This window comes from Syngnathus leptorhynchus, chromosome 1 (genome assembly GCF_054491065.1).
Source record: "Syngnathus leptorhynchus isolate UIUO chromosome 1, UIUO_Slep, whole genome shotgun sequence".
Taxonomy (NCBI): domain Eukaryota; kingdom Metazoa; phylum Chordata; class Actinopteri; order Syngnathiformes; family Syngnathidae; genus Syngnathus; species Syngnathus leptorhynchus.
Genome location: NC_141195.1, coordinates 815,466 through 827,961, shown reverse-complemented (window position 1 = coordinate 827,961; position 12,496 = coordinate 815,466). Strand labels below are relative to the sequence as shown.

Below are 12,496 nucleotides of genomic sequence, written 5' to 3'. Positions count from 1 at the left end.
TATGCATACCCTTTCTTGTGTGTTTTTCAGTGGTCAAGTGCAGCACAGTGACATAGTTCTTGTTTATTTAGGTGGATCCTGCCAAGGAGCCGCTCCACACACTGGCTCTGTATGACCTTCTCTCAGACCTTGTCAAAGCTGAGAAGGACGTAGCACTCCAAATTAAGAGTTCAAAGAAAGAGGTGAGAGCACTTACTCTATTATCCCGAATATAAGACGGTGTTTTTTGCATTGAAATAAGACTGAAAAAGTGGAGGTTGTCTTACATTCGGGGTCTAGACATTATAAACATTCACAACCCTAGATGGCGCCATATATCTTTAAAGCGAATGCTGAACCTAGCTCTCCAGGCCAAAGCGAACCCTCGTTACGAAGAAGAGATCTCAGCTACTCTCAAGTTTAGACCAGTTTGCATTATTGTATTGCAATGTTTTTCCTTATTCAGATTTTTTCAAGACTACAGTTAGTTAGATTTCACTTTGATGCTTAATGCAGTTATTGCAATTTTGTTGTTTTATCACAGTAGATTGGTTTATTTACATTTCAAAAACCAGAAGCCATTCATTTACAAATGTGATTGCACTTTAGTTTACATATATAAATGTTCAGATATTAAGAAGTGATAGACAGTTTTTGCATGATTTGAATGAGGCAAAATAACATGCTTTTTCTCTCCAATATATTGTTATTATCATTTGTTTCAAATGTAATTATTTTCTGTATAAAAATTAAATTTGGTGTTCAAAAAGTCTTTTTTCAAACTTGAGTCTTGAAAAAGAGGGGCTCATCTTATAATCAGGGTTGTCTTATATTCGGGCCAATACGGTAATTCTACTTCATGGTTTTCATTTGATGGTGGTATGTGTCCGCCCTTTGTCTGCTGAAAATACGTGTGAGTGACATTGAGAGTGACATTGCTTTATGTTCGATATTTTGTGGTTTGTGAAATTTCGAATGGTTTCAGAATGCCTCCTACGGCATTAGAGATCTGGGCAATCAGCTAACCAGATTGTGTTGTTTTGGCCGTAATGGTGAACTTTAGACCTCTTAAAAACACACCTTTTTTGCGTTTTGACAATTTGCAAACCCATTTTTTGTTCATATGGCATGATTGTTCTTCCCTGTTTTTATTTTTTAATTAGGTTATGTTTCTATTTGTTTTTGTTTTGAGTTGTTGAATTACCTTTTGTCTATCTATTTTAAATGCATGTTTATTGCTTCTTCTATGTTGACTGACAGCGAAGTAAGATGTTTTTTGCACTTTATTGGATAAAACAACTGCCTGAAGAAAGTGAACAGGAGGAAGTTTTATATAGAAAACAAGATGATCTCTGTGGCACCATCAGACTGATCTAGAAAAAAAGTTTCTGAAGTAATACAAACTAAACTAAAACAAATCATTTTCGGGGGGGAAAAAATGATCTTCACAACGTTGGGGCGTGTTAAAGCTCCCATACAGTATACCACTGTTCCACCTCCAGAATAGATTTTTTGAGAATTATACATACTATCTTATTTAATAGCATCCAGTCAGACTGTTCTGATATCATACAGAATGCTAACTGCCTCAAGGGGGTTAATTTTGCCTGGTATCTGGGCACTGTGATGATATGCAGTAATGTAGCTAATGTGTGCACAGGTGCAAGACATTGTGGTCTGCCGGGAGCAGGAGGAGACAGACATTCTTCTTCATTTCTCACCGTGGACCACGACTGGCGCTGCCAAGGCCCGCAATCTCAGAGAGGAAATGGTTTGTTTTAGTTTTGTGCATGGTATTCCACACATACAAATGGCATATTGGAGGCCCAATAATATCTTATTTAATGACTGACCTGTTATATTGAGTTTATTTACCTCACGGGGTGAAGAAAATATTATTTTATTGCAATATCAATATAATTCAATATCAATATCAATCAAAGTGGTGAAATAGCTTGAGAACATTTATTGTGTCTCATGTCTGAGGAGTGTTGCAAAACTACATCTTCAATTTGCGGCAGCTCTATGGTGTTGTGGTTTGCTGGTATATACAGTAAAGTCTGTATGTGTTTTAGACAATAATGAGTGAAAATGCTTGGTTTCGATCCATTGAAGTTGACTCGTTTTGTTGAAATTAACCACTGTAATGCTTCATTGCAGAAGCCTCTTGAGCCATCAAGGTAAGGTTGCATGCAGATAAAGAGCTGCCTAATCAACGGTGTTAGTCAACTCAACTATTTCTTATATTCAATGCATCACTCATGGGTAAGAAGGAGTTCAGATTGATGACGCTTGCTCTCTTGACAAATTGAGAGTTTGAGCCTACATGGACGACATGACCATCATTACAACAACAAAACCTTGCACCAGACGACTGCTTCAGAAACTCCAAGAAAACATCCATTGGGGAAGAATGGAAATCAAACCAAGCAAATCACGCAGCATCCCCATCATTGAAGGCCACTTAAGAGGTGAACCAATTCCAACAGTCCTTGAGTAGCCCATCAAGAGCCTTGGTCGGTGGTATAACGCAGATTTTAAAGGCACGGAGTAGCTTCAGCGACTCGAGCAGTATTTCACTAACGGCCTTAAGCAAATTAACAACACTGCACTGCCAGGGAAGCTGAAGTTGTGGTGTTACCAGTATGAGCTGCCACCCAGACTGTTGTGGCCTTTGGCCATGTATGAGGTTAAACTTAGCCATGCCAATCATTTGGAAAGACTGGTGAACATGTATGTGAGGAAGTGGCTTGGTCTTCCAGGGTGCATCAGCAGTGTCGGACTATATAGCAAAGGAGGTGGAAGACTTCAAGTACGCCAAGGTTAGGCTGGACATGTTCCTAGCTGAATCCCGGGACCTCATGGTAAGAGGTGCCGCTCCTGCCCTAGCAACTGGGAGGAAGTGAACACCTGCCACAGCAGTGACATAGGCCAGAAGAAGCAGCTAGAAACGCCAAAGTTGTGTCACAAGCCAAACAGGGCTCCTGGATGAGGTGGGAGGGGCTAAAAATGTTATAGAACTTCATTTACGTTAGGTATAATTTTCCGACCGAGGACCATGGACTCAGATTTGGAGGTGCTGATCCTCATTCCGACCGCTTCACACTCGGCTGTGAACCGCTCCAGCGAGAATTGGAGATCACGGCTTGAAGAAGCCAACAGCACTACATTGTCTGCAAAAAGCAGAGATGCAATGCCGAGGTCCCCAAACCGGACACCCTCAACACCTCGGCTGCGCCTAGAAATTCTGTACATAAAAGTTATGAACAGAATCGGTGACAAAGGGCAGCCTTGGCGGAGTCCAACCCTCACTGGGAACGAATCCGACTTACTGCCGGAAATGCGGACCAAACTCTGGCATCGGTGATACAGGGACCGAACCGCCCTTATCAGTTGGCTCGGCACCCCGTACTCCCGAAGCACCCTCCAGAGAACCTCCCGAGAGACACGGTCGAACGCCTCCAAGTCCACAAAAGACATGTGGACTGGTTGGGCGAACTCCCATGCACCCTCGAGGATCCTGCCGAGGGTGTAGAGCTGGTCCACTGTTCCATGGCCAGGACGAAAGCCACACTGCTCCTCCTGAATCTGAGGTTCGACCTCCCGACGGATCCTCCTCTCCAGCACCTCTGAAAAGACCTTACCAGGGTGTGATTCCCCTGTAATTGGAACACACCCTCCGGTCCCCCTTCTTAAAGAGGGGAACCACCACCCCAGTCTGCCAATCCAGAGGCACCGTCCCCGATGTCCACGCAATGCTGTAGAGGCGTGTCAGCCATGACAGCGCCACAACATCCAGAGCCTTTAAGAACTCCGGGCGGTTTTTTAACTACCTCAGTGACTTCGACCTCCGAGATTGGAGAGTCCGACTCAGAGTCCTCAGGCCCTGCTTCCACAATGGAAGGCGTGTCGGTGGAATTGAGGAGGTCTTCGAAGTATTCCCCCCACCGACTCACGACATGCCGAGTCGAGGTCAGCAGCACACCATCTCCACTGTAAACAGTGTTGAGCGTGCACTGCTTCCCCCTCCTGAGACGCCGGATGGTGGACCAGAATTTCCTCAAAGCCGCCCGGAAGTCATTCTCCATGGCCTCGCCAAACTCCTCCCACGCCCGAGTTTTTGCCTCAGCAACCGCCGAAGCCGCGTTCCGCTTGGCCATCCGGTACCTGTCAGCTGCTTCTGGAGTCCCGCAGGCCAAAACGGCCCTATAGGACTCCTTCTTCAGCTTGACGACATCCCTTACCGCCGGTGTCCACCGGCGGGTTCAGGATTGCCGCCACGACAGGCACCAACAACCTTACGGCCACAGCTCCGGTCGGCTGCCTCCACATTGGAGGCGCAGAACAAGGTCCACTCGGACTCAATGTCCCCCGCCTCCCCCGGGACGTGGGAAAAGCTCTGCCGGAGGTGGGAGTTGAAGCTCTTCCTGACAGGGGATTCTGCCAGACGTTCCCAGCAGAACCTCACAGAGCGTTTGGGTCTGCCAGGTCGGACCGGCATCTTCCCCCACCATCGGAGCCAACCCACCACCAGGTGGTGATCAGTTGACAGCTCCGCCCCTCTCTTTACCCGAGTGTCCAAAACATGTGGCCGCAAATCCGATGACACGACTACAAGGTCGATCAACGAACTGCGGCCTAGGGTGTCCTGGTGCCAAGTGCACACATGGACACCCTTATGCTTGAACATGGTGTTCATTATAGAAAATCCGTGTCGAGCACAGAAGTCCAATAATAGAACACCGCTCTGGTTCAGATCGGGGGGGACATTCCTCCCAATCACGCCCTTCCAGGTCTCACTGTCATCGCCCACGTGAGCATTGAAGTCACCCAGTAGAACGATGGAGTCCCCAGAAGGAGCGCTCTCCAGCACTTCCTCCAGGGACTCCAAAAAGGGTGGGTACTCTGAGCTGCCGTTCCGTGCATAGACATAAACAGTCATGACCCGTCCCCCCACCCGAAGGCGGAGGGAGGCTACCCTCTCGCTCACCGGGGTGAACCCCAATGTGCAGGCGCCCAGCCGGGGGGCAATAAGTATGCCAACACCTGCTCGACGCCTCTCACCGTGGGCAACTCCAGAGTGGAAGAGAGGGCTTGTACCAGAGCCCAAACTATGTGTGGAGGCAAGTCCGACTATGTCTAGTCGGAACCTTTCTGCCTCACACACCAGCTCGGGTTCCTTTCCAGCCAGAGAGGTGACATTCCATGTCGCTAGAGCCAGCCTCTGCAGCCGGGGATCGGACCGCCAAGGTCCCCGCCTTTGGCTGCCGGCCAGCTCACTATGCACCCGACCCCTTTGGCCCCTCCTATAGGTGGTGAGCCCATTGGAAGGGGGACCCACGTTTTCTTTTCGGGCTATGCCCGACCGGACCCCATGAGCGAAGGCCCGGCCACCAGGTGCTCGCCTTCAAGCCCCACCTCCAGGCCTGGCTCCAGAGAGGGGCCCCGGTGACCCGCGTCCGGGCGAGGGAAAACGACATCCATATATTTTTTTCATCATGAAGGGTCTTCTGAGCCGTGCTTTGTCTGGCCCCTCACCTAGGACCCTTCTGCCATGGGTGACCCTACCAGGGGCATGAAGCCCCAGACAACATGGCTCCTAGGATCATAGGGGCACGCAAACCCCTCCACCACGATAAGGTGACGACTCACAGAGGGGTGTATATATATATATATATATATATACGATTTCATTACTGAATCTTGTTGGATTGCGTGCGTGTGTGCGTGCGTGTGTGTGTGTGTGTGTGTGTGTGTGTGTATATATATATATATAGGTCATTCTGTAGGGCTCGGGCAGTGCTCAACCTGTTCCTCCTTGCACAAAGCAGCGGATATCGGTCCTGCTGATGGGATAAGGACCGTCTACGGCCCTGTGCAGCTCTCCTAGAGTAACTGCCTGTCTCCTGGAATCTCCTTCATGCTCTGCAGATTGTACTGGGAGGCACATCAAATCTTCTTGCAACAGCATGCAATGATGGGTCATCCTGGAGGAGTTGGACAATCTGCGCAAGAGGGAGGAGCTTGTAATGGCCTCCACCTGCAAAAGCAGTCCTGTTTTGGGGACCATCTCGTTGTTGCCCCTCTAGTCCTCTAGTGTACCTGTAGTTAATTCCATCAACACCAATGCAGCTGAAAGTGATTAACAACCCCCTCTGCCACCTGCCTGACCAAAACCTTATCAGAAAAGTGTAATTGAATTCATGCCATACCCTGATAAAAAACAGTTCCTTTAATTTATATATATATATATATATATATATATATATATATATATATATATATATATATATATATATATATATATATATATATATATATTATAGTGTATGTAAATATATATATATCCTCGTGAATTAATGCACATTTTAAGTCCTTGTTGATGCTATTGTTTAAAGCAAACGTAAGCTGCCATGGCTACTTCGGGCGTCAGTGATTCTTTGTCTTTTAAAAGAAGAGAGAAGAAGAAGATGACAAAAAAGATGAAAAAGAAGCAGCAGCGAGGAGCATGATTCACAGACACTAATGTTTGTAATGCACAACAACAACAAGGGTTTAAAAGGTTTAGCCCACCAGGATTGTACGCTTGTCTGAAATTTAGTTATGGTAAGTCATTTTACTTATTAGCCAATGTTCCATTGTACTTGTTCGTTGAACGATCCTCTCACAGCCTGTAGCTCCCCAGTCTTCATTTTACATTTTAATGTGTGTGCATGTCTGTGTCGCTTAGGAACGTGTGGCAACAGAGGAACAGCGGTGGTTACAGGAGAAGGAAAATGACTTCCTAGCTCCCTTTCTCAGTCGACTATGTGACATCGAAATTGTGCGGGCTGATGACGCACAGCGTTTATACAATGATAGTTTGACAGAATGTAAGGAGCGTATGGTCGCACAGGCACGACTTATCCAGGAACGTCACGACCAGGTAACTGACATTAGAAAGAATAGAAAGAATGTCTTTTCAGCCTTAGCATTTTTAGACAATATTTCAATCGTTTGTTCATGTTATTTAAAAAGGGCTTTGGTCAGCCTCTTCCACAAGAAGGACATTGAACATTTGCATGTTTTGCATCAATAACAAAAAAGGGCCCAAAATAAGTAAACAATCTTAACCTATGACACACAATTAATAGCTGTTTATTATTTTCGTTACCTTATAGTTTGGTGACGTGAGGGGTTCATATTATGATGAACAGTCTGTGACGTCTTACTCATGATGACTTCTCTGGCAGTCAGTCAAATGTCAACCTGTGTGCTATATGTGTGTATATGTGCATGTGTGCAGGTGACACAGGCGCTACAGAAAATACAAGAACATTACCAGGAGGACCAGCAGAACATGAGCCACCAGGAGGAGGAGGAGTATCAAGCCTACTGTGCCCAGCACACCTCTCAGATACACATCGCCCAGAAACGACTCAGCATGTATGTCTCACACACACACACACACACGCGCGCACACACGCACGCAAGCACACAGCTATATGAATGACAAAATGGGTGTTTGCAGGCACAAGAGATCAGCAGCTCAAAGGTATCGTGCACTGGACCAGAGGCTCAAACAAGACCCCAGGCTGGCCCCTTACCTACTCAGCAGAACACACACACATAATATTTAAATTATTGCTGTGAGTGATTAATAAACTCAAGAAAAATGATGGATGTTTTTGTTGTTGTTGTTTTTCATTCACAAGTCTAAAAATTGTCTCCTGAGTGCCCCCTGGAAAATATATCCCCTTACGATAAACTTGCTAACCTGCAACTGGAAATTTAATGTCAGTATGTGTTTTGTTTTTAAGGGGCCATTTTAGAGTCCTAAATTTGTAAATTCAATATCTCCACAGCTCACCTACTAATTTCCTTTCTGTAAAAAAACCCTACAACCCAATGATCACTGCATACAGCTTTAATCTTGTTATTGCTACTTGTTAAGGATTAAAAGGTGTCAAAATAAATCAAGGTCAAAAACAAAAATTATGTGTGACATTGTGTCTTGCCCAAGTGCCGGGTTTACACTGGCATTCATAATATACACATGCACAAAAAGAAAGAACAATTGGGACCAGTTTTCAGGTTCCAAAATTATGGTAAACCTTGGTAACAAACCAAGCCAGCTGCATTTGTCTGTTTTCAGTTAAACGCTATGTCGCATTTTTAGGAGAACTTTATTTGACAAAATCCACCACCAAGAACAGACATAAACAGGCAACAACAGGCTAAAACTGAATGGGCAAGATACGGCCCGCGGGCCATATCCGGCCCATGGGGGCGTTTAATCCGGCCCGCCAAACCTGAATAAATACCTGAATTGGGATCATTTAGAACCAAAATTGATGAATTTTTAGAGTTATGTTAAAACCGAGAACCAAAATTGATGAATTTTTAGAGTTATGTTAAAACCGAAGACGAATCGCTCAGAGGAGGCAATTTCCTGCCTTGTCTCCTCTGAGGACCTATGCTGACAGGCTATGCAGTTAGACTGTCTCTATGTCGCTGTTTAAGTGTTCAAACACTGTGGCTATATGAACTCATTTCCGTAGTTAAGCTGATGTAAATAATATCTAGTTTTTTTGTCATCTGTCTGTAACGTCATATTTCTTTCGATGAACAAAACAGCTTTGAAAAGAGACCCAACGGAGGCAACAAAAAAAAGTTCTCCAGCCTTATGACAGGGCGCGCTAGTGATCCTGGGATGCTTCATGCGCCCACCTGTAGAATAAGTGATCTCCAGTTCAAATTTACAGTGCAATATAAGACGATGTTTTTTACATTGAAATAAAATTGAAAAAGTGGGGGTCGTCTTACATTCGGGGTCTAGACATTCTACCCATTTTCACTTGTGCGCAGCGGTAAGTTAAAGGTTGCCAGTATCGATTGAGTATCAAAGTCAAAGTCCGCTTTATTGTCAATTTCTTCACGTTAAGGCACACAAAGAGATCGAAATTACGTTTCCCACCGTCCCATGGTGACTAGACACAGTACACAACACTCACAATCAAACAGCACAAAGAGTAAAAACGAACAGACAAGAGCAACGAATAAGTAATAAGCAAATAACCCAAATAAATAAACAATAAATAAATAAATAGACAAATTAGAGCAGCAAAATGGACCCAAATAAATAAACAATAAATAAATAAATAGACAAATAAGAGCAGCAAAATGGAGCAAGCGTGCTAATAGCAGACAGCCAGATCATAGCGCGAAAGAACAGGACGTCATGCAGCAGAGGGTGGAGGGATCCGGACAGCTTGGAGTACGAAGCTGTTTCTGAGTCTGGTGGTGCGGGAGCGCAGGCATCTGTACCTCTTCCTAGAGGGCAGAAGTACAAACAAAGAGTGAGTGGGGTGACTCACATCACACAATCGCGGCCGCTTTGCGGGTGAGACGGGAGGTGTAAACTTCCTTCAGGGAGGGGAGTGGAGCCCCGATGATTTTACTTGTGTTCACTATGCGCTGCAGGGCCTTCATGCTGTACTCAGTGCAGCCACCACCCCACACGGCGATACAACTGGAGAGGACACTCTCAATGGTACCACGGTAGAATGTGGTCATGGATGGCGGGAGGAGCACTTGCTCGCCTGAGTTTCCACAGAAAGTACAGGCGGCGCTTAGTTTTCTTCGCCAGCGACGCAGCGTTGGTGGTCCAGGAGAGGTCCTCACTGATGTGCACCCCCAGCAATCTGTTGCTGCTCACTCTCTCCACCACAGCACCGTCGACGGTCAGCGGCAGGTGGTGGGTGTGACCCTTCCGGAAGTCAATGTCGACCTCCGATCTGTAGTGAGTCTCGTCGCATATTTCAGCACGCGGTTGCTGCTGTAGGTCGCAGTGCAGTCATGCGTCAGCAGGGTGAAGAGCAGCGGACTGAGCACGCAGCCTTGAGGGGCCCCCGTGCTCAGTCCGCCCATTGTCGCCCAGACGGACTACTTGAGGCCTCTGACAGAGGAAGTCCAGTAGCCAGTTGCTAAGGGAGGTACTGAGGCCCAGCCTGTCGAGCTTGCAAATTAGACGCTGTGGAACAAAGGTGTTGAATGCAGAACTGAAGTCCACAAACAGCAATCTCACATACAAGTCCCTGTTCTCCAGGTGGGTGAGGGCAGAGTGGAGGGCAGAGCAGACGGCATCCTCAAGGACCGATTGGGTCGGAAGGCAAACTGGAAGGGGTCAACAGTGGGGGGAAGAACAGATCTGACGTGCGCCAAGACAAGCTGCTCAAAGCACTTCATGACGATAGGGGTCAGTGCCACAGGGCGGTAGTCATTGAAGCAGGAAGGAGCAGGATTTTTCGGCACAGGTATGATGGTGGCAGCCTTGAAGCATGACGGGACGATGGCCTGCTGCAGGGAAATGTTAAAGATGTCCGTGAAGACATCTATCAGCTCCTCAGCGCAGTCCCTCAGCACCCGTCCCGGGATGTTGTCCGGGCCCGCCGCCTTACGGTTGTTGATAGCAGCAAGCGCCCTCCTCATGCTAACGGCAGAGAGGCACAGGAGCTGCTTGCCCGGAGGGGAAGGGGTCTTTAGCTGCCAAGTGTCGTTCTGAGCGTCGAAGCGAGCAAAGAAGCGGTTCAGTTCGTTGAGCAGAGGGACGTCGCCCTCACAGCTCTGCGGCGTGGGCTTGTAGTCCGTGATGGTCTGTATGCCTCGCCACAGGCCCCGAGCATCCCTGCTGTCCTTGAAGTGGGCAGTGATCTTGGAAGAGAACGCCTTTTTCACATCCTTGATGCCCCGGGACAAGTTCGCCCCGGCTGTTCTCTCGCCCGCTACATCCCCAGCCCTGTAGGCTTTGTCTCTGGCCCTCAGCAGCCCGAGGACAGCCCCTGTCAGCCATGGCTTCCAGTTAGCCCGAGTGACTTCTGGTTTTTGAAATGTAAATAAACCAATCTACTGTGATAAAACAACAAAATTCGCAATAACTGCATTAACTATCAAAGTAAAGTCTAACTGTAGTCTTGAAACAAATCTAAATAAAGAAAAACATTGCAATAAAATAGTGCAAACTGCTACCGCTATTGTTGGGGAGCCTAAGGACTGTACGTATAGGGGGTTGGCTCGGATGGTTATGCTCTTTTCACCCCCGGGTGTCGGTCAGACGTGGTTTATTTGGGTTATTTGCTTATTACTTATTCATCGCTCTTGTCTATTCGTTTTTACTCTTTGTGCTATTTGCTTGTATGTGTTGTGTAATGTGTCTAGTCACCGCGGGACAGTGGGAAACGTAATTTCGATCTCTTTGTGTGTCTTAACGTGAAGAAATTGACAATAAAGCTGACTTTGACTTAGATAAAGAACGAGGAATTTGATCAATGGATTTAATGATTTGGAGTGACACAGATGGTTTGATAATATTGTTGTTATATAAACCCACGTCTTTCCTGGTACTTTGTTAACGCTACAATATAGTTATATACTAGATCTCTGAAGCGCACGCGCGGCGTTGTTGACACGAAGAACGAGGAATTTGATCGATGGATTTAATGATTTGGAGTGACACAGATGGTTTGATAATAAGATTGTAATATGATAGTTATTTGAAATATACTTTATATATCGTTATATGGGTCTGTGGAATAATTAGAAATGCAACTTACAACGGGTCCGACGTGAGCATATACGGCAGATATGCGGCATTGTTTACATAAAGCACGATCGATGGATTTAATGAATTGGAGTGACACAGATGTTTTGATAAACGTGTTATTTATGTAATACTTACTTGAATAACTCTGAATGTTATGTCAGGCCCGTTCTCAGCTCCTCGTTTGTGTATATGTCACGTTAGCATACCGTATCGTTGAGCCTGTTGTTGCTGGTTCATGTCTGTTTTCGGTGTTGGATTTTGACAAATAAATTTGCCCCAAAAGTGCGACTTATACTCCAGTGCGACATTAATGGGTTTTTTTTCACTTTATTGTGCATTTTATGGCTGGTGCGACTCATAGTCCGAAAATTACAGTGATTATTTTCCGTATAAAAATTTAATTTGGTCTTCAAAAAATCTTTTTTTAAACTTGAGTCTTGAAAAAGAGAGGGTCGTCTTATAATCGGGGTCGTCTTATATTCGGGCCAATACGGTATTTCGTTTTACATTCAGTTTTTTGTTTTTGTTTTTACATTTCGTTTTACAATGGAGGATTACATATGCAGACTCAAACGATTTTCAACTATGGATTTTCGGTCGAAGCAGGAGGTCATCAGTAAAGGAAGACTAACTCCGGAGTTAAAAGGTTTAATTCGGACAACGGGACTTTGGAGCATGTCTGTTATGTTCACAAACACCCGGACAAGGGCTCCGTGCTCACTGTCGTTTATTTTTCATCAGACACACACACAACCAACAAACTGTTTTACGGAAGTCACGCCACATTTGTGTACTGTGACATAAAATCATATACCCCCTTCGCAGAATGCCAACCCACGACAACAAGTTAAAGTCCCAAAGTCCCAATGATCATCGTCACACACACATCTGGGTGTGGTGAAATTTGTCCTCTGCATTTAATCCATCCCCGTGTGA

At 45.8% G+C, this 12,496-nt stretch overlaps 1 protein-coding gene across 4 annotated transcripts in view; it reads left to right on the top strand.

Annotated features, from left to right (window-relative positions):
• drc7 (dynein regulatory complex subunit 7) overlaps positions 1-7,934 on the top strand; it is a 106,714-nt gene extending 98,780 nt beyond the window's left edge. For all 4 annotated transcript variants that reach the window (XM_085909015.1, XM_085909101.1, XM_085908946.1 and 1 more), the window contains 5 exons: positions 72-182; positions 1,640-1,750; positions 6,710-6,904; positions 7,265-7,404; positions 7,490-7,934. In XM_085909015.1, the coding sequence (XP_085765141.1) occupies positions 72-182; positions 1,640-1,750; positions 6,710-6,904; positions 7,265-7,404; positions 7,490-7,598 (666 nt within the window). In that variant the 3' untranslated portion in view covers positions 7,599-7,934. The remainder of the gene's footprint in view (positions 1-71; positions 183-1,639; positions 1,751-6,709; positions 6,905-7,264; positions 7,405-7,489) is intronic.
• The last annotated feature ends 4,562 nt before the right edge of the window (positions 7,935-12,496 follow it).